This window comes from Caretta caretta, chromosome 1 (assembly GCF_965140235.1).
Source record: "Caretta caretta isolate rCarCar2 chromosome 1, rCarCar1.hap1, whole genome shotgun sequence".
Lineage (NCBI taxonomy): Eukaryota > Metazoa > Chordata > Testudines > Cheloniidae > Caretta > Caretta caretta.
In genome coordinates, this window is record NC_134206.1 from 156229012 (window position 1) to 156249572 (window position 20561).

The 20561-nt window shown below is 42.9% G+C and overlaps 1 protein-coding gene across 2 annotated transcripts; it reads right to left on the reverse strand.

Annotated features, from left to right (window-relative positions):
* Positions 1–357: 357 nt before the first annotated feature.
* On the reverse strand, positions 358–13837 carry FUNDC1 (FUN14 domain containing 1). Of its 2 annotated transcripts, none has more exons than XM_048864893.2 (5): positions 13605–13837; positions 12119–12275; positions 10269–10344; positions 2936–3064; positions 358–1019 (listed from the first exon to the last, which is right to left on the reverse strand). In XM_048864893.2, exons 1-5 carry the CDS (start codon positions 13633–13635, stop codon positions 942–944), a joined length of 471 nt encoding a protein of 156 aa, XP_048720850.1. In that variant the 5' UTR covers positions 13636–13837; the 3' UTR covers positions 358–941. The 2 variants fall into 2 exon arrangements, with proteins under 2 accessions (XP_048720850.1, XP_048720858.1); XM_048864901.2 differs by lacking the exon at positions 13605–13837 and adding an exon at positions 13160–13359.
* Positions 13838–20561: the final 6724 nt, after the last annotated feature.

Genomic DNA, 20561 nt, shown 5'->3' on the forward strand with positions numbered 1-20561 from the left:
TTACTCAAATTACACTGTATGACATGCTTTAAAGTTCAACTAAACATTTTCAATGTTAAACGGAAACCTCAACACTTGAGATTTCCAACAGGTGGATTAAATGAGCTGTTCTCCCTGGATTACAAAATATAAAAAAGTAATTTTAAGTGTCAAAGGTTTAAAGAGTACATATTTACATAATAAATACGTGTATTTCAATTGTAACTATCTGCAAGTTTATGAATGATATGCATTTGATGAAATAATGTGTGTACTGTTTGTACAATACAGTAATTTGTATGCAAATACCTGCGCCATATCCTTGAATGTTAAAAGATGTGGGAAGTTTATAGAATAAAGTACAAAAAGACCCCCATCAAGGTTTGATTTTCACCTTTAATATGATCATGATTCTTTGTTACTTAATACTTCTGTAAAAAGTTATTACAGGCTTATAGATTATTGCAGTGATTTCTAAGGAAGATTGTCAGCCCTCCAGCTGAAGCTACATATTGTATACATTATTAGTAATTGGCACTATTTACTACAGCATGAAGGACAATACCTTTTAAATAAAGATAAAGCAACATTTATCTGGAAAACATTCAGATTGAAAATGGAGCTTTCCTTCTTACATTACCGTAGCATAGCGATATCCCACAAATTACATTTTGAAAATGCTATTTTCTGAATGGTCACAGAATAAAAAAGTCATGATGAAAATTAACCAGTTTTGTCCAAAAAATGCTATTATGAGCACACTGCAGTTTTTCAGCAAATCTTATGCCAAGCGTCAGAAGGCAAAAGCCTAAAACATAAAAGCTTCCAGTTTGTCTGGCTAGTCCATTCTCCTTGCTCTGGAGTGATCAGTGACCCACACTGCTTTGCTTTAAGACAGTGCACTAATCACTACTACTGTTCTTTGTTGTGGTTGATGCCATCAGGAAGACAAATTCAGGTCCTTAAGATGCAAGTCCTAACAAAAAGCCTCCAACAAATCCACTGGATACTACTATATTCTGTTTGATAAATTCTGTTGACTGAAAAAGAAAATAGTTTTTAGTGATCTGTGTAAAACCATTACACCTAATGGGAACATTTAGTATTTTTATGATTAAATAAGAACAGAGGTTTTTACTATTTTTCAAAACCTGTTAGTTTAGCAGATATAGCACATGCTGGAGTCAGGTATAGTGCACGCTGACTCTGCAGACTTTAACAGCACACTTCATTCTTGACTTGTAGCATGGCTCTTATGCCAATACTGGCCTTCTTCTGTGCAGAAACTCTGCACTGTACACTTCCTTTGTAAAAATGTGAGAGCTAGGGTAACACCACTAAACTCATTTCTGTTTTAACCAGACACAGGGAATTAATTATAATTAGATTAATTATAATCTCAAGGTCACTTCTTTCTGATCCACACTTTTGTAATCTTTAATGCTGTAAATCATATACCAGAGGAAAGCATCGTACTATATCAACAGATGTTTGGATATAAGTAGTAACACAATATAATCTGTGGGTTATGACAGGTATGCAAAATAAATGTGATTTACATCTTTACTATGATGTAATCGGCATTTTGTAAACCAACAACATTAGATATTTCAGGCAACAGAGTAGTGTACAATTTTAAAATCAAAGTCATTTGAACACTATTTTCAATTCATCCGGGGTCCACCCCTCAGCCTGTCAAAAGAGACTGATTAAATTACATCTGATTTAGAGAGCTGTATACCAAGTTTCAGACTGGAATTAAAATTATAAAAACAATTTGGAAATGAAGGTATAATTTTATATAGGTTATGTTGGAGATACCAACATCTTTAACTACAGAGACACCAGTGTGGGCATTGCTATGATTCTCTGCAGCATAACAAACGTCAGACTTCAAGACAAGTAGTCAGAAAAAGCCCATACATCTCCTGGCAAAAAAGACTCACTTTTTCTAATATTCTGTTGGTAAAGGGAAGTCCTCGAATGAGAAGCTATTCCTAAAACTAAACGGGCCTCAGCTATGTTAGAAAAATGTTGGTAATTCCTCTTGAGTGCATCAATATTATGCACACCACAGACACGTTTTGGAGAGGGACACTCGCTAAACTGGTTCAAGGAACGAGGTGGACAACTTCATGCAATCTAAAGCATAATTCCCATTACTTGTACATAGGCAAACTTATTCCTCATTTTAAAGTCAATATGAAAACACTTAGGGGTTAATTACTTTTAGTACAGTACTCCACCAGCAATTAGAGATTCTCTGTGTTTATTTGGTTGAGAGTATAGCAGGGGACAATAAAGCCTTGTAGATGGATGTTTGCACCACCAGTCCGTTATCCAGATGTGACAAGAAGCTCAAAGATTACAAACACCTAAGGATTCAATACCAGCTCCAAAATGCTTTTACTTCATTCAAAAAGGGGGAAAGGGTAATTTTTTTCAAAATCATAATTTTGAGCTGCAACACCACCACCAAAAAGCAACTTTATTTTACTCAAGTAAAGTGATAAGCAACCAATATACTGGGATGTTAATTGGCCTTACAGTAGGATGCAAATTCCCAGAACTGGCACATGGCTGTTGAACCTCTCTATTTTATGAAGACAAGCCCTGAAGCCTGATCAGCATAAGGCAAGAAGTAATTCTTATGGTCTGGCATGAGAACAAAAAATCTCACCTGGAAGTGACCATTAATATAACAAATAGGTACTGGGCTGTCCTGCAGGACTGCTAACATTTATTAAAACATAGAACTATGTTCTGTTGATAAGATTGTGTAAGTCTTCCTGAAGAAGCGGGACTATGCTCGCACAAGTTTTCAAATGCTGCCTAGAATTTTAGTTATCAGGCATAACTATGATCAGTGGAAGGCCAGAAACCTCAATCAATGTAATCTTAACCGAAATGAAACAGCACACAGTTCAGAACAATTTATTTTTTAAAAACATCTTACCTCTTCAATGAGGGTGCTGATTTCAGGTGCTGCCCTGTTTGCACGTTTTTTTATCTGCCTTTTTGCTTTGTTTACATCTTTTTCAACTCTCTTCCAGTCAACTTGCACATACCCACTATGACTGGCAATCTAGGGCAATTAAAAAAGTATTAAGTAAGAATAATGACACTAACCAACATCCAAAGAGTCAAATCACACGATGTTTGTGTCTACCCAATTTTAAAAACTGTTTTGGGTTTGCTTTTTCTAGAGAAAGACAACCATAGAAGTTCAGGTCCTTTAATTACAGATGCTACAGATATTGTGTTTTAACATGCCAGAAATTATTTCTGTAATAAATCAAAAATATACTTTGAAAAAGAACTGGCAAGGTTCAATAGATTCTCATTTCTTTCCTTCCTTTTCTACTTTTTATTTTATACTATGCTTGAGATTAATTTACAGGTTAATTTATATAGGTCAATTTATATACTCAATATTTATTACTGCTTTACTTGCTGCAAAACAGAAACTGAAAGCACTTTTATCAAAGGACTAAAAGGCAGCTTTGTTTCATTTGTTTCTTTCAGCATCCCTGTTGAAATTTTAATTTAGGACAGGGCGCTCAGAGAATCTGTTATCTAAACCTCACACAGAAATAGAGAGAACTATCCTCTTGTCTTTAGTATTATAAATTGTTCAGCATAATAAGAACCTAATACTATAGGATTCTAGCCCTCTCCACATCACTAAGCCCCAAATAAATGGTATAAGTATCAGTGAATAACATGAACCACTTCTACCATAATGCCAACAAGATATTAGGCAACTAATTATGGGCAAATAGAGGAGCAGTTGCAGACAAGTTCACCCTAACTTTAAAAAACAAACCTCAAACAGCCAAAAAAAAATCCCACATTTTTTACTATGAATGATTTATCCCTTTCCCCCATATTTTTGTTATTAGGCACTGAACTGTAAACACTTACGCAGCTGTGTAACTTGACACACACAAATAGTCCCACTGAAGTCGATGGGACTACTCACATGAGTAAAGTAATGTACATTTAAGTGGCTGTAGGATGAGGGCCATAGATTGCAAAATTTTTAGGGCAGAGACTGCATTTTCTTGTAAGCGTGGAGAACACCTAACACATTGTGGACAATGACTTACTACAAATAATTCCTCTTAATTGGAAAACACCACAATTAATCAAGAAAGGAAAATCAAGGCTACAAAGATCTGCAACTGTCTTTTAAACGTTGGGTAAATCAGTCTATATATCCATTAATTATATATATTATCCATAAACTTTATGGGTAAGTTTTGTTTTTAATATGAACTCAAAATCTGAGATTCATCTAGTGAGAAAGTCATACGATGGAACCCTGTTCACAATCTTAAGTATGGGGCCAGGAATAACTCCTCCATGATGTCTTGAACTTAAACACCACATTTTAATTTGAAGTCACTGGGTTCTGCTGAAGTCATTAACTCAAAAGAATCTTCTTAGCTAGATTACCTCGCTGCAGTTACTCGCATGGGCTGTGAACACCTTTGTTATGGAACACAATAAAGAAAATGCAGAAGCAGATGGAATAGGAAGAGCGGACTAAAGAACCAGCTTCTCCAACAGGAAGTTTCACTCACATTAAACCAACCAACATGAGGAAGTGCTTGTTACCATTAAATAGCATTCAGTTAGTTTTACAACAGAAAATGCTTAAAGTTTACCCTGTTCCAGATTCATAAATCTGATACTTAAACAGGCAGCATTACCTACCACACATGTGTATACTTTAACAAGGTGTTTAAAGACACTAATTTTTATCATACAGGAGTTAACAAATGAACTAAAAGAAACAGAGAAGGTAAATCTTCCTTTTGAAGACTTAAACTCTAGGGATTAGATCCTCAGATAGTGCCATTAAAAAAAAAATCACTAGTTTACACACGCTAAGGATCTGACCCAAAATATTTCTACTAAAACTTGTCAGACCTAATGCATTTGCTTAAAGGCAAATTTCCAATATAAAATTCTATTTGCTTTGGCAGTTCTGTTGAATGCCCCTCTCAAACGGTGCACAAAACTGTGAAGTCGGATATTCAACACAAGAATTTGAGAAACCCTCACCTTTTTATCCCCCCTGTAGCATTTTGCCCTCTCCTAACTTCATTGAGATGTCCCAGCATGCATCATGCCGCAATATCATAGCTACCACAGAACCTCAGTGAAGTACGTAGACCAGAGTAGGCCAGCTAAATCCTAGTGTTATTTTTGCACCTTGTATGGTTTTCAAAGGTTCCATTTGTTACAGAATCATGTGAGTGAAAACATGAACCCATCAATGGTGTTTTAAATGGAATGAGTCCAAATATGGAAAAGAAATAATAAATAAATTACTACAGATAAAACTTATGATTAAATAACGGCTAACAAAAGATTGACTCAGACACAGACCTTAGTCTAACAAGAGCAAAGAGCAGTAAAAACATTTTGCCACTGAACTGAACAGATATGACTAATATACAGAAGTAAAGGGGCATGCTCCATCAACATCCTCAGATGCCCCAGGAACCTCTCAGACTCTCACTGCTAGGTGGCAACTTTGCATGATTTATTTACATTTCCATCACCACTACAGTCCCATGTAGCAATATTTTATATACAGTGATTCTCTACCTTTAGCCCTTTCCTGCAGGGCCAGGAAGAAACAGAGGTCTCCCTTCTTTGAGATCTTGGCACACATTGGGCTCAGCTAGTCCTAGTTACTCCCTTTCTATAGTTCCTTCCTATGTCCTCCTTACACCCCTCTATTAGTGGACAAATTGGCTCATCCAGCCTGATCAGCCAATTAGCTGATTGATGCCTAAGTGATCAGAGTGTTGGCTCACTTACTAGCTCCCAGCACTCTGTCTCAAGAAACAGATCTTTCAAGTGACAAAGTGCTTTAAAAAAACCCCCAAAATAAACAAACAAAAAAACCTAACCCAAAGTCACTTTTCAGAGGGGAACCACATTTTAAGGATTTGGCATGTTTCTCCATAGTTCTCCCTACTATAAGGAACCAGTTAATCTAAAGGCTATAAAACAGGGGTGGGCAAACTACGGCCCACGGGACCGTCCTGCCGAGCCCCTGAGCTCCTGGCCAGGGAGGCTAGTCCCCAGCCTCTCACCCGCTGTCCCCCCTCCCCTGCAGCCATGCCACTGTGCGAGCTGCGCAGCTTGTGCCCACCCACCTCCCAGGCTTTCAAATAAGCCTGTCCTGCCGCTCTGAGTGGCATGGTAAGGGGGGGGGGGGGCGCGGTTGGATGGGATGGAGGTGGGGGGGGTGCGCGGTCAGGAGACAGGGAACAGGGGAGGTTGGATGGGAGGAGTCCTGGGGGGGGACAGGCAGCATGGGGGTTGGATAGGGGATGGGGTCCTGGGGGGGGGCAGTTAGGGAGGGGGGTCCTGGAAGGGGGTGGTCAGGGGACAAGGAGTGGGGGAGGGATGGATGGGTCAGGGGTCCCTGGGGGGCTGTCAGGGGGTGGGGGTGTGGATAGGGTGTCGGGGCAGTCAGGGGACATGGGGCAGGGGGTTTTGGATAGGGTGTGGTGTCCCGGGGGGGGGGGGCGGTTAGGGGCGCGGGGGGTCCCAGGAGGGGGCGGGAAGTGGGAGGGGATGGGGCCAGGCTGTTTGGGGAGGCACAGCCTTCCCTACTGGCCTCCATACCATTTCGCAACCCCGATGTATCCCTCGGGCCAAAAAGTTTGCCCACCCCTGCTATAAAAGGAAAGATGTTAAGTTTGATACTGTTTGTTATGAGAAATGAATTTTTTATTAGTTGCTTTTATTTTTCCAGTGCCTATATATTATAGTGGACTTGAACTGGCCTTGTATCAGGCACACTAGGAGAATTTACTCTTTCTACAAAAAAAATACACAATTAATCAAATTAAATTGTTCAAAATATCCAACTTCCATGATATTTGATGAGGATAATAAGGTCTTTACTTATAAAAGCCATGCCTATTCCTTAACAGATTCTTTTCCTTCTCTCTCCCCCACGCTACAAGACTACTTTTTAATAGGATCAGTTGTAATGTTGCTAATTGAACTAGCCTGTTTTCAGAATTTGACTTACTATCTGCTACCTGTGACAAACCACGTAATATATTTTGTTTTTCGTTTCCAACTAGATCCCTTGAAATCAATTTAATATACACTAAAAGAAAAGTTAGGTTTTTCTCAAATCTCAAAAACTAAACAAATAGGGCTCTACTTGAGTACCCTACCCAAAAAACAGGACCCCTTCTTGTTCCAGTGGATTCCACTGATACCTGTAACTTCTCAACATTTTGCATTAACAAAACTTGAAACTTCAAGGAAACTTGAAAAAAAAGTTAATTTCTAGTCACCTGCTGAAAACCCTTGAACCTGTTCGATGAATGCATTCAGCATATATTCCTGAATTAAAGTGAATTTACACTGTGTATTTACAGAGGATTTTTAAATGAAAATACTTTAAAGACTAGAAACGTAATTAGACCACCATTCAATTTATGACTAATCTTTAATATGCAAAGTACCTAGAATTAAATGACTAAGACATTTACTTCTAGCAGAATCTGATCTGAATCAAAGATGGAGACAACTGAACCTAAATGTACAACTGAAGTATAATAGTTCTACCCTGTCCAACCCTCCCCTCATAAATTTCCTTATCAGATATTTTCCACAGGAAAGGCCAACACACACACAAAAATCAAGATATACATAAATGGATACAATAAGTCCTCACTTAACATTGTAGTTATGTTCCTGAAAAATGCGACTAAGTGAAACGATGTTAAGTGAATCCAATTTCCCCATACGAATTAATGTAAATAGGGGGATTAGGTTCCAGGGAATTTTTTTTTTGCCAGACAAAAGGCATTATATACATTTTAAACAAGCAATTTAATACAGTAACTCCCCACTTAATGTCCTCTCACTTAACCTCCACCCCTTCGCCCAAGCCTCCACCCTTAACCCGCCTCTTCTCCACCTCCTCCCCCTTTACTCCGCAAGCAGTGTCCTCGCTCCTCCCCCCTCCTCCCAGCAGCAATCAGCTGGTTTGCGGCATTCAGGAGGCTGGGGAGGAATGGGGGAGGCAGCGCACTGCGTCTCGCTCCTCCCCTCAGCCTCCTGAATGCTGCAAGACAGCTGATTGCCTTGGGCAGGAGGAGTAGGGGGAAGGCCCTGATCCGCGAGGTCCGCCAGCGGGTGGGAGGGTGTAGGGCAGCTAATAGGGGGGTTGCCAGCTGTGAACAAAGCAGGAGGCCAAACGACATGATAGGAGAGCACTGCACAACTTTAAATGGGCATGTTCTGTAATGGAGCAGGGACATAACACTAAAACAACGTTAGGCGAGAGGACGTTAAGTGGGGAGTTACTGTGCAGCAAACCGGTTTTCCCCATTTGTATATAGGCTCTTTAGTGATTTACAAGCTTTTTGTTTCTTTTTTTAATTCAAAATTTGTGAGACACAAATTGATAAGGCTAGCCAAGTGGTAGAATGTTGTACTGCTAAGCAGGAAAAGCCAGTTCTGAAACCCAAACCCATGCTCTTCTGGACAAATGGAATTTAAATATTGAAGTACAATGAGCACTCCTAAACCCCACAGGTTGTGCCTACACAAAGAATTGAATCATTCCCAACTGATCCAGAGGTGTACGGCACTGGTTTAAGGCAAAGAATTCAGTGTATCCATGCTAGTCAGATTGACTGTGCACCATCTCCATATTTGGGTTATTCTAAACCATTTCGGAAGCAACGCCCTTGGGATACATGTCCAAGGCACAACTCACAGCAACAGTCAGTCTTAGATATTTCAAAAGGTCATCAGTAGCGAGAGAGACATTTTTGGGAAAACTATCAGAACCGTTTCAGTTTGACCCATTTCAGTGTTGTCCCCACTGGTGCTAAAATGGATCAGATAGAAACATTTCTCAGACCTGCTGAAAATCTACACCATTTTTGGAACACATATAAACTAACAAGTACCTATGTGTGAGAACAACACAACACTTAACAAGGATCTAGGGGAATCAAGTAAAAAGTAAAAGTTGCTAGTGGATGGAAGTGACCTCACAGCACAACAACATTCTGGCTAATTAAGGAGCAGCACTTACAGGTCCCATACTAATAAAAAAAAGAAAAGTGGGAGAGGTTTTTCAGAAACTTCAAGGACTCTGTTAGTGAGAAGACTGTCCAGTCTTTAAAATGGTGGGTATAAATTTTGAATGAACCTACTGGTTCATTACTAGGCTCTCAGTTCACTTCCTCTGAAGTGACCTGGAGAAAATGGATTAGGCCACATGTCATTCTGAGATGGGGCGGGACAGTGACCATAATTAACCACTGGAACAGCTTTCCAAAGCATGTGGTAGATTTTCCACCACTCAAAGTCTTTAACTCAAAATTTGAGGTCTTTCTAAAATGTATGTTCTTGCTCAATCCCAAATCATTGGATATAATGCAGGAGGTCAGACTAGGTGATAAAATTATTATTTTGTTCTCAAAAACCTATTAATCTGCCCTACAGTAGAGCTGAGGAGGTGAGAACAGTTGGGCAGGGAGAAAGCTGTGGAGCCGGGAGAGGTCAGAGGAAGCTGCTGCTGAGGAAAAGGTAATATAACTAGCAACACTAGTGCTAAGGGAAAGGCTACTCTCAAAAGTGGGCCAGAGAGCTGAGCTAGCAGCAGATGAAGAAAAGGAAACAAAATGTGGAAGGAGTCTCAAATAAATGCTGGAGGAGGCAACCTGTCCACAGTTATTCTTATATTAAGAACTCCTAATGCAATTATTTGTATCAATTTTTTACGTCTTCAACATTACAATAATAATAAACTAGACACCTAGACTATGATTGTCAAAGGAGTCTAATTCACTCAGGTACCGTTGAGATTCCGTCCCCCTGTTAACAGAAAATAAAGATTGCTTACATTCCTTGATCTCTGCAGCGGTAATTTTATAATCAATTTGCTAAGTCTGGCAAGATCAACTCAAAAATAGTATTTCAATTTCTGCATTACGGTTTTCATTCTTTCAGCTCACTTGAAACTATTTTTATTTTAAAATATTTGATTATTCCTTTTTGTTATAACATTTCTGATCAATAGCTTTTAAAAACTGAATGTAAAACTAAGTAAAAATATACTGCTGCTGTGCTGGTATTTTTCTATTAAGTGCTAAGGCTAATATAAGAAATAGATATGGAACTCACCTTCCCCTTCCCAACCCAAGTATAAGCCAGTTGCTGAGTTTTTTCCATATAATTCAAATATAAAACATTCCCTAAATATTAAAATATGAAATTCTATATACCTGAAGTAGAAGAAATCCACCACCTACTGCAGTTGCTGCAAGTTTTCCAACTTTCTGGAACAAAAATCCTGCACACCTTAGAAGACCCAAAAAAACAACATTCCAATAAAGTTAAGTTTGTCTGGCCCACAGTGCCACTTTTCAGAATTTTCATATTAAACCCTACTAAAATTTTGGATTGCTAAAATGACAGAGTTTCACTTTCCTATTTCTTACTCTGTAGCCTGCAATTTATGAGAAATTATAGATTTATGTAATACAAACACTTTTCGGTGACTTAGATCAAGCACAAGTCTAGATCAGAAAGGGCGTTATCAACTAATGGTTATTTGATGTTCTCTGGAAATTGAGTTGGTAGCTTCAGGCCTTGTCTACACAAAATAATTTAATTAAATTGCACCACTTTAACTGGTACAATCAGTTAAAACATTACAACCCCCTTAGTGCCAACAATTATATCAGAATAAAGGTGCCTTTATAGATATCTCTATTCTGGTAGGGAAGGAGAAATAAGCTATACTGGTTAAAGGGACTTTTGTACCAATATAACTGCATCCACAGTAGGGGCTATACCGATTTAACTATTTCAGTAAAAAAAAACAAGAACACCACACACACCCCCCAACAAAATAATTAAATCAGCACAAAAATTGCATGTGGACAAGGTCCTAGTCTATTTTCGAGTGGAGAAAAGCTTCCTTTCTATTTAACATTCTTGTTGGCACACTCTGAGATGAGTCTACCACCTTGTCAGTTCTAGCGCTGGCCTGTGTGTGCCGGGACTGAGGTATTTTTGTAGGGCTGTTATAAACAGGTTTCACTGTCACTCCACAAACTGCACCTGTTTTATAGAAAAGATACTTCCATTTCTAGATTCCTCAATTTGGCACTTTCCATGATTTTGGCACTAAACTCCCATTACACTTTGTTCTAAAAACTCTAAAGGTTATTGTACATTTATCTATTATTTATAAAAACTGTAGGGAGACACATACAGGTTAAAAATCATATTGAAACTACTAATTCCCCAACTCTATTATTAAACACCTCATATTATTTAAACAATTTTAAAATAATAATGGTCTTTTCACCATTTATGCTCTTTTGTTTGTTTTTACACTGCACTCAGCTTGTACAATAGAGATTCATTTCACTTTCATTTAGCCCATTTTACTTTCAGGTTCTCGTGTATTTGCATTTTAAACATAATAGCATTGTTTAAATCCAAAAATATCTGTTTTCATTAACTTAAAAAGTGTTGTCATATAATATTAATGTTTTAACATTAGAACTTAGGTTAATACTTTGTACTTATGGTTGTAAACTTTTTTTTAAAACAGAATACTCAGATAAAATGTCTTTTTAGCTGAGGTGATATAACACAACTTCACATTTCACTATCTGTAAAAACTGCATAGAAGTTGTTCAATTTCAAGTGGCTTTTGTTTTAAACAAAAAAACATCTTCACCTAAAAAAAAAAAAATGTATTTGGGGCCCTTGACTAAGTCTGCCCCACATTTCTTCTGACCTGTTTTACATGCAAGTCTTATTCACAGTAACAAAACAAACAGGCCTCATGTCTGTATTATAACAAATAAAATATGCTACTCATTAGTAACACTAGCATTATATACAGTAATTTCCCATTTGTTTGTTAAAGAAATGATCTTAAGAGTTCTGTCACTTCTTCAAAGCTCTTTTGCAATAACTGGCAAGTTCTTTCCTTATCTCTTGAATTTACAGTTATTAATTAGGAAACCATGCAAGCTCAAACAGTTTATCACTTCGAATGATACAGAACAGAACAGTCAAATGCATGGCGCAATAATCAAAAGTGATCCTCTCTCACCAACCAGTCACTCCGCCCATTACAATCTGAGTGGCTACAGAATACTTTTCTACAATTGGTCCAGAATTTCGGCCAAACACACGATTCCACCAATGGTGACGCCTTGCATAGTCTGTTAAATCCAATACTTCATACGAATCATCATCACTGTCGTGCTCTTTAAAAAAATAAAAATAAAAAATAACATAGGTGATTCTCCTTTTAGTGAGTGTTCAAAGCAAGTTATAAAAGCATTAGTTCTGAGCTTCTCAACTGTAAGTAGTTCAGTACAAAAGTCTCAGCCATCTTTTTAAAATTTTGAGGTAAATACAGGTCAACAGGCTGGTAAATTAAGAAGACACACACATAAAACTATGGTATTATCACATTACTATCAGTTGCAATCAATACTTAATGGTCTTGACTACTTAAAATGGAAGGCAAGTGACTCAAACAACAGAAACAGCAGCCCCAACAAGCTAGCACTGAACTTTCCTGTTACCAGGTCACTAGTAGTAAGTAGCTGCAACTACAAACTGTCCACTTGTTTATTACAGAGGGGACAGAAACATCAAATAAGGATTATTGGTCTTAGGCCTGGTCTACACAGTTTTTGTACTAGTATTATGATGGTTAGGGGTGTGATCATTTTTAACCCAAATAGTTATAGTTTTACACCCCCTGCTGTGGATACAACTGTACCTGTATAAATGTGTATAGTTTATTTCCCTTCTTGTTCAGGAACACCTACACCAATATAAAGCACCTTTACATCGGTATAACTGTGTCCACACTAGAGAGAACTATATCAGCTAAAAGTTGTACCACAGTTGTGTTTAGACAAGCCTAAAGGGAAAGGAAGCAAGCTATGGAAATTATTTCACCCTCGCCCCAACACTGCAAAGTACCTTGTAAATTTAACCTCTTGTCTTTAATGGTTTTGAATAAGGCCCTAAATGGCAAGTCTATTCATTCCTCTCCTTTCTTGACTGTGCTAGGATTTCCGGGGGCATTTGTTGAATACTTGACATTTCGGTGGCACACTTTATCTGAAGATCTGACCTTGCATTAAACACCGTCATGCCCTGCAGCCCTGATCCTCCCAAGCAGCCGGGCTGCAGAGGACCTAAGGGCTACTCCCATCCCACAGACGAGGAAGCGACGGGGGCCGCACACTGAGCCCCAGGGACTTCGCGAGCGACTCCGCTGTCGCAGCAAGGACGGAACCCAGGAGTCCCGGCCCCGAGCCCGCCCGGCAACTTCCACCCCAGGGGCAGCCACTTCCCGGCAGGACGCGGCGGCGGCAGCGCATCCCCCGAGCCGGGCGCTTCCTCCCAACCCGCCCCCGCCCTGCAGCCACCAGTGGCCGCCCCGCCAAGCCCCTCCCCGGCCGGGGCACGGGGGCGCTCGGGGCAAAGAAGCTCCCACTAGGGGGCCCGGCTGAGGCGGGAACGAGTCTCCCCGCGAGGGGACCAGGCCGGGCCGCGCCCCCGGGAGACTCACTCACCCGAGGCGGAGCGAGGCCTCCGAGCCGCCATGTTAGCGACTGTTTACTGGGGGCTAAGGGGGGCTGGAGCGGAGCGGCGCCGCTCTGCGCCGCCAGACGCCGCGCTCTATGCTCCCGCCGCTCCGCTCGGCTGAGCGCGAGGCCAACGCAGACCGCTCCACGAATAGCGGCGCCGGGCCTCGCCGCCGGCCGGAGGGGTGCGGGGTGGCGTCACCGCCACCTCTGCCCCGGGGGGTTGTGGGGATTGTAGTTCTGCTGGCTGGTCCTGTGCGCCGCTGCGGCGGTGAGGGGAGTTCCCGGCTGTGGGCGCCTTGCGAGCCCCGCCCTGCGCGGGGGCCGACAGCGCTGCGCCCAGTTACGAGCCCTCTCGCGCCCTTCCCCCCCCCCCACCCCCAGCAGGGATGCCAACAGCTGCGGGGGGTCCCTCCCAGCCGCCATGTCCCCGCGCGGCCAGCCCCAGGCACTCACAAGCGCTGGGGGCGGGCCCGGCCCCCCCTCCCGAGCCATGTCACGCGCCGCGGCGCGCTCGGGCTGCCTCGGGTGCGCCCGCGGCCGTTTGCTCCCTCGGGGCAGCCGGTCCCACAGGGAGGCGGCAGGGCGAGGTGCCAACTTCCTAACCCCGCGAAACCGAACAGCCCTGTCCCGCCCCTTTCCGGGGGCCCCCACCCCGCTCACGACATTCCCCCGCCCTCCCTCGCTTTCAGCGGGCTGGGGCTGGGGATAAAGGGTTCAGGGGGCGGTGCGGGTGGGGGCAAGGGCTCTAAGTGGGGGTGTGGGCTCAGGGTGCAGGAGGGGGATCAGGGCTGGGGGTTGGGACGTGAGCTTATCTCGGGTGGCTCCCTGTCAGCAGTGCAGCGGGGAGTGGGGGCTAAGGCAGGCTCCATGCCTGTCCTGGCACCACGCTGAGCCCCGGAAACGGCCAGCTGCAAGTCCAGGTCCCAGGCCGGGGCAGTGGGGAGGGGGCAGGAAGCTCCGTGTGCTGTTTTGGCCGCAGGCACTTCCCACTCCCCCCACGCCCCATTGGCCGGCTCTCGGTCAATGGAAGGGCAGAGCCGATGCTTGTGGTGGGGGCAGCGCGTGGAGCCCTGTGGACCCCCTGCCGTGGAGCCGGACCTGCTGGCCGCTTCCACGGCGCAGCGCGTTGCCAGAACAGGTAGCGACTACCCTGCCTTAGCCCAGCAGCACCACTGACCGGACTTTTAACGGCCTTTTGACCAGCACCTGGTCACCCTAGGCAGGGTGGGTCACGGGCTCACAGCAGAGGGGGGGCCCTGGTGGTGGAGAATCAGCCGGCACCAAGTTGGGATTTGCAGGGCTAGGCTGGAGGGCGCCTGCCTAGGTGATCAGGCAGGCAGCCCCCTGGGTAGGGCAAGAAGGAGGAGGTAGCGGAGGAGAAAGAGGGTGGGCCTATGATTTTGGCCTCTCCCCTGAATGAAATTGGACACTAGGTGAGTAATCTAAAAAAAAAAAGACAAAATGCAGTTGATGGATCAAGGTAGTAAATAGTTTGGGACCCGCTGATCTAAGGTGACCGTGATCACGCTTTCAAGCTTTACACCATACAATTTTTTTTTTTTTATTAAGATGAAATTGCCTCATCACCAGAGCCCAGGATAAAATTTCCAAAGTTGGATTCTGGCAGCAACAAGGCCCAATCAAACTCCCCAGCAATGCCAACTCTCCCAGTTTTTTCCACAGGTGACAGGATTTTGGCTGGGGCAAAGATGCCAGAAGTTCCAGCACAGTCTTTAGCAAGTTTGAGCCCTGCCTGGGTGAAAACCCATCTGCTTGGCTGGTTGTCCAGCCTGCCAGCCTCCTGGGGCAGAGCAACCAATCAGAGCTGCTGCAGGCAGAGTGCTCTGCCTCCCCTCTGTAAGGCCAAGCAAGCCATTCTCACTGGAGAGGAGGTTAGCAGAAAGATTACAGTAGGTGAGGGTAGCTCTGCTCCCTCCCCTCCCATGAGCAATGAGACAGCTCTTCTGCTGCACCCAGCCTGGGAAGGGGCAGAGGAGGGTGAACAGCCCCTGGAGGTCCACCCCAGCCTGGGAAAAAGGGATCCTGCTGCAGCCCTCAAACCTGGGAGTTAGGAATGGAGAAACAGAGGTGAGGCTGAATTGAAGGGGTGGGTGTTGGTGGTGTTGGCCTGATGGGGTGTGGGAGATGGGCTGAACTGACATGGGGCCGGGTGGGGGGAAGCTCCTGTGGCAGGGGCCAAAATCACTTTCCCCAATACATTTGGGAGCATGGGAAACACTAAATCGTACCCTTACTTGCACAATGGGGATGGGCAGGGGAAATTCAAAACTCAAAAGACAGACCAAAATATCTTTTGATAAAAACCTCATGGTTTTGGGGGGTGGCAACATTTTTTAGCATCTGACTTACGATTTTTAATCTTTTGAGGTTGGCAATACTTATGGATAGTACCATGCCCAGTTGTCTGGGCTCCCGTGGCATAGAGGCCCATACCCCTTGAGTGGAGACAATGAATTTGCTGGTGACTGCCTTTATGATACAGTGCAATGGCTCACCATGGTCCATGCAAGAGGTAGAGACGCAGACACAATCTTAGCAGCTCCAGAAGCAAAACAATTGTGTTAGTTGCTGTTTTGATAAATAACCCTAGGAAGACAAAAATCAAACTTTTCATCTGTTTCTGGTGTTACTAGATTTGGAGGATTCATGCTGGAGGCAGTGTGGCCCAGGGGATAAAGTTGGAACTAAGAGCAGGAGCCCTGGTTTTAATCATGTCTCTGAGACTGATTCACTATATGACCTTGGGCTAATCACTTAACAGTTGGGCTGTCAATCGCAGTTAACTCATGCAATTAACTCAAAAAAATTAATCGCGATTAACCACAGTTTTAATCACACTGTTAAACAAGAAAATACCAATAGAAATGTATTAAATATTTTGGATGTTTTTCTACATTTTCATATATATCTTGTATTCTGTGTTGTAATTAAAATCAAAGTGTATATTTTATTACAAATATTTGCACTGTAAAAATGATAAAAAGAAGAAATAGTATAGTTCATTTCACCTCATACAAGCACTGTGGTGCAATCTCTTTGTCCTGAAAGTGCAACTTACAAATGTAGAGGGTTTTTTTGTTACATAACTGCACTCAAAACAATATAACACTTCAGAGGCTACAAGTCCACTCAGTCCTACTTCTTGTTCAGCCAATCGCTCAGACAAACAAGTTTGTTTCCATGTATAGGAGATAATGCTGCCCTCTTCTTATTTATAATGGCACCAGAAAGTGAGAACAGGCATTTGTGTGGCACTTTTGTAGCCAGCATTGCAAGGTATTTAAGTTCCAGATATGCTAAACATTCGTATGCCCCGTCGTGCTTTGGCCACCATTCCAGAGGACATGCTGATGATGCTCGTTAAAAAAAATAATGCGCTAATTAAATTTACATGCTACAAGGGGCCACAGCAATGGTTCCCTCACCCCACCTAGCAATATTGTTAACCTATCCAACTATACTCTCAGCCCAGCAGAAGCAGCTGTTCTATCTCGGGGCCTCTCCTTCTGCCCCTCCACCCCCACGAACATGATACAGTTCTGTGGTGACCTAGAATCCTATTTTCGACGTCTCCGTCTCAAGGAATATTTCCAAAATACCTCTGAACAACATACTAATCCACAGAGGTCTCCCTGCCAACACTACAGAAAGAGGGATTCTAGATGGACTCCTCCTGAAGGTCGAAACAGCAGACTGGACTTCTACATAGAGTGCTTCCGCCGACGTGCACGGGCTGAAATTGTGGAAAAGCAGCATCACTTGCCCCATAACCTCAGCCATGCAGAACGCAATGCCATCCACAGCCTCAGAAACAACTCTGACATCATAATCAAAAAGGCTGACAAAGGAGGTGCTGTTGTCATCATGAATAGGTCTGAATATGAACAAGAGGCTGCTCGGCAGCTCTCCAACACGAGTTTCTACAAGCCATTACCCTATGATCCCACTGAGAGTTACCAAAAGCAACTACAGCATTTGCTCAAGAAACTTCCTGAAAAAGCACAAGATCAAATCCGCACAGACACACCCCTGGAACCCCGACCTGGGATATTCTATCTACTACCCAAGATCCATAAACCTGGAAATCCTGGGCGCCCCATCATCTCAGGCATTGGCACCCTGACAGCAGGATTGTCTGGCTATGTAGACTCCCTCCTCAGGCCCTACGCTACCAGCACTCCCAGCTACCTTCGAGACACCACTGACTTCCTGAGGAAACTTCAATCCATCGGTGATCTTCCTGATAACACCATCCTGGCTACTATGGATGTAGAAGCCCTCTACACCAACATTCCACACAAAGATGGACTACAAGCCGTCAAGAACACTATCCCCGATAATGTCATGGCTAACCTGGTGGCTGAACTTTGTGACTTTGTCCTTACCCATAACTATTTCACATTTGGGGACAATGTATACCTTCAGATCAGCGGCACTGCTATGGGTACCCGCATGGCCCCACAGTATGCCAACATTTTTATGGCTCATTTAGAACAACGCTTCCTCAACTCTCGTCCCCTAAAGCCCCTACTCTACTTGCGCTATATTGATGACATCTTCATCATCTGGACCCATGGAAAAGAAGCCCTTGAGGAATTCCACCATGATTTCAACAATTTCCATCCCACCACCAACCTCAGCCTGGTCCAGTCCACACAAGAGATCCACTTCCTGGACACTACAGTGCTAATAAACAATGGCCACATAAACACCACCCTATACCGGAAACCTACTGACCGCTATTCCTACCTGCATGCCTCCAGCTTTCACCCTGACCACACCACACGATCCATCGTCTACAGCCAAGCTCTGCGATACAACCGCATTTGCTCCAACCCCTCAGACAGAGACAAACACCTACAAGATCTCTGTCAAGCTTTCTTACAACTACAATACCCACCTGCAGAAGTAAAGAAACAGATTGATAGAGCCAGAAGAGTTCCCAGAAGTTACCTACTACAGGACAGGCCTAACAAAGAAAATAAGAGAACGCCACTAGCGGTCACCTTCAGCCCCCAACTAAAACCCCTCCAACGCATTATTAAGGATCTACAACCTATCCTAAAGGATGACCCAACACTCTCACAAGTCTTGGGAGACAGGCCAGTCCTTGCCTACAGACAGCCCCGCAACCTGAAGCAAATACCAACAACCACATACCACACAACAGAACCACTAACCCAGGAACTTATCCTTGCAACAAAGCCCGTTGCCAATTGTGCCCACATATCTATTCAGGGGACACCATCACAGGGCCTAATAACATCAGCCACACTATCAGAGGCTCGTTCACCTGCACATCCACCAATGTGATATATGCCATCATGTGCCAGCAATGCCCCTCTGCCATGTACATTGGTCAAACTGGACAGTCTCTACGTAAAAGAATAAATGGACACAAATCAGATGTCAAGAATTATAACATTCATAAACCAGTCGGAGAACACTTCAATCTCTCTGGTCACGCAATCACAGACATGAAGGTCGCTATCTTAAAACAAAAAAACTTCAAATCCAGACTCCAGCGAGAAACTGCTGAATTGGAATTCATTTGCAAATTGGATACTATTAATTTAGGCTTAAATAGAGACTGGGAGTGGCTAAGTCATTATGCAAGGTAGCCTGTTTCCTCTTGTTTTTTCCTACCCCCCCCCCAGATGTTCTGGTTTAACTTGGATTTAAACTTGGAGAGTGGTCAGTTTAGATGAGCTATTACCAGCAGGAGAGTGAGTTTGTGTGTGTATGGGGGTGGGGGGGATGTGAGAAAACCTTGATCTATGCAGGAAATAGCCCGACTTGATTATGTAAAGAGTTGTCACTTTGGATGGGCTAGCACCAGCAGGAGAGTGAATTTGTGTGGGGGGGTGGAGGGTGAGAAAACCTGGATTTGTGCTGGAAATGGCCCACCTGTTGATCACTTTAGATAAGCTATTACCAGCAGGACAGTGGGGTGGGAGGAGGTATTATTTCATATTCTCTGTGTGTATATAAAGTCTGCTGCAGTTTCCACGGTATACATCTGATGAAGTGAGCTGTAGCTCACGAAAGCTCATGCTCAAATAAATTGGTTAGTCTCTAAGGTGCCACAAGTACTCCTTTTCTTTTTGCGAATACAGACTAACACGGCTGTTCCTCTGAAACCTAATTAAATTTGTGACTGAACTCCTTGGGGGAGAATTGTACGTCCCCTGCTCTGTTTTACCCACATTCTGCCATATATTTCATGTTATGGCAGTCGGCAGTCTTGGATGATGACCCAGCACGTGTTGTTCGTTTTAAGAACACTTTCACTGCAGATTTGACAAAATGCAAAGAAGGTACCAATGTGAGATTTGTAAAGATAGCTACAGAACTCGACCCAAGATTTAAGAATCTGAAGTGCCTTCCAAAACCTGAGAGGGATGAGGAAGGGCTCATGCTTTCAGAAGTCTTAAAAGAGCAACACTCCGATGTGGAAACTACAAAACCTGAACCACTAATAAAGAAAATCAACCTTTTGCTGATGGCATCTGACTCAGATAATGAAAATGAATATGCATCGGTCCACGCTGCTTTGGATGGTTTTCAAGCAGAAACCGTCATCAACATGGATGTATGTACCTTGGAATGGTGGTTGAAGCATGCACATCTAGCATGTAAATATCTTGCAATGCCGGCTACAGCAGTGCTATGAGAATATCTGTTCTCACTTTCAGGAGACATTGTAAACAGAAGCGGGCAGCATTATCTCCTGCAAATGTAAACAAACTTGTTTGTCTGAGCAATTGGCTGAACAAGAAGTAGGACTGAGTGGACTTGCAAGCTCTAAAATTTTACATTGTTTTATTTTTGAATGCAGTATTTTTGTACATAATTCTGTATATCAACTTTCATGATAAAGAGATTGCATTACAGTACTTGTATTAGGTGAATTGAAAAATA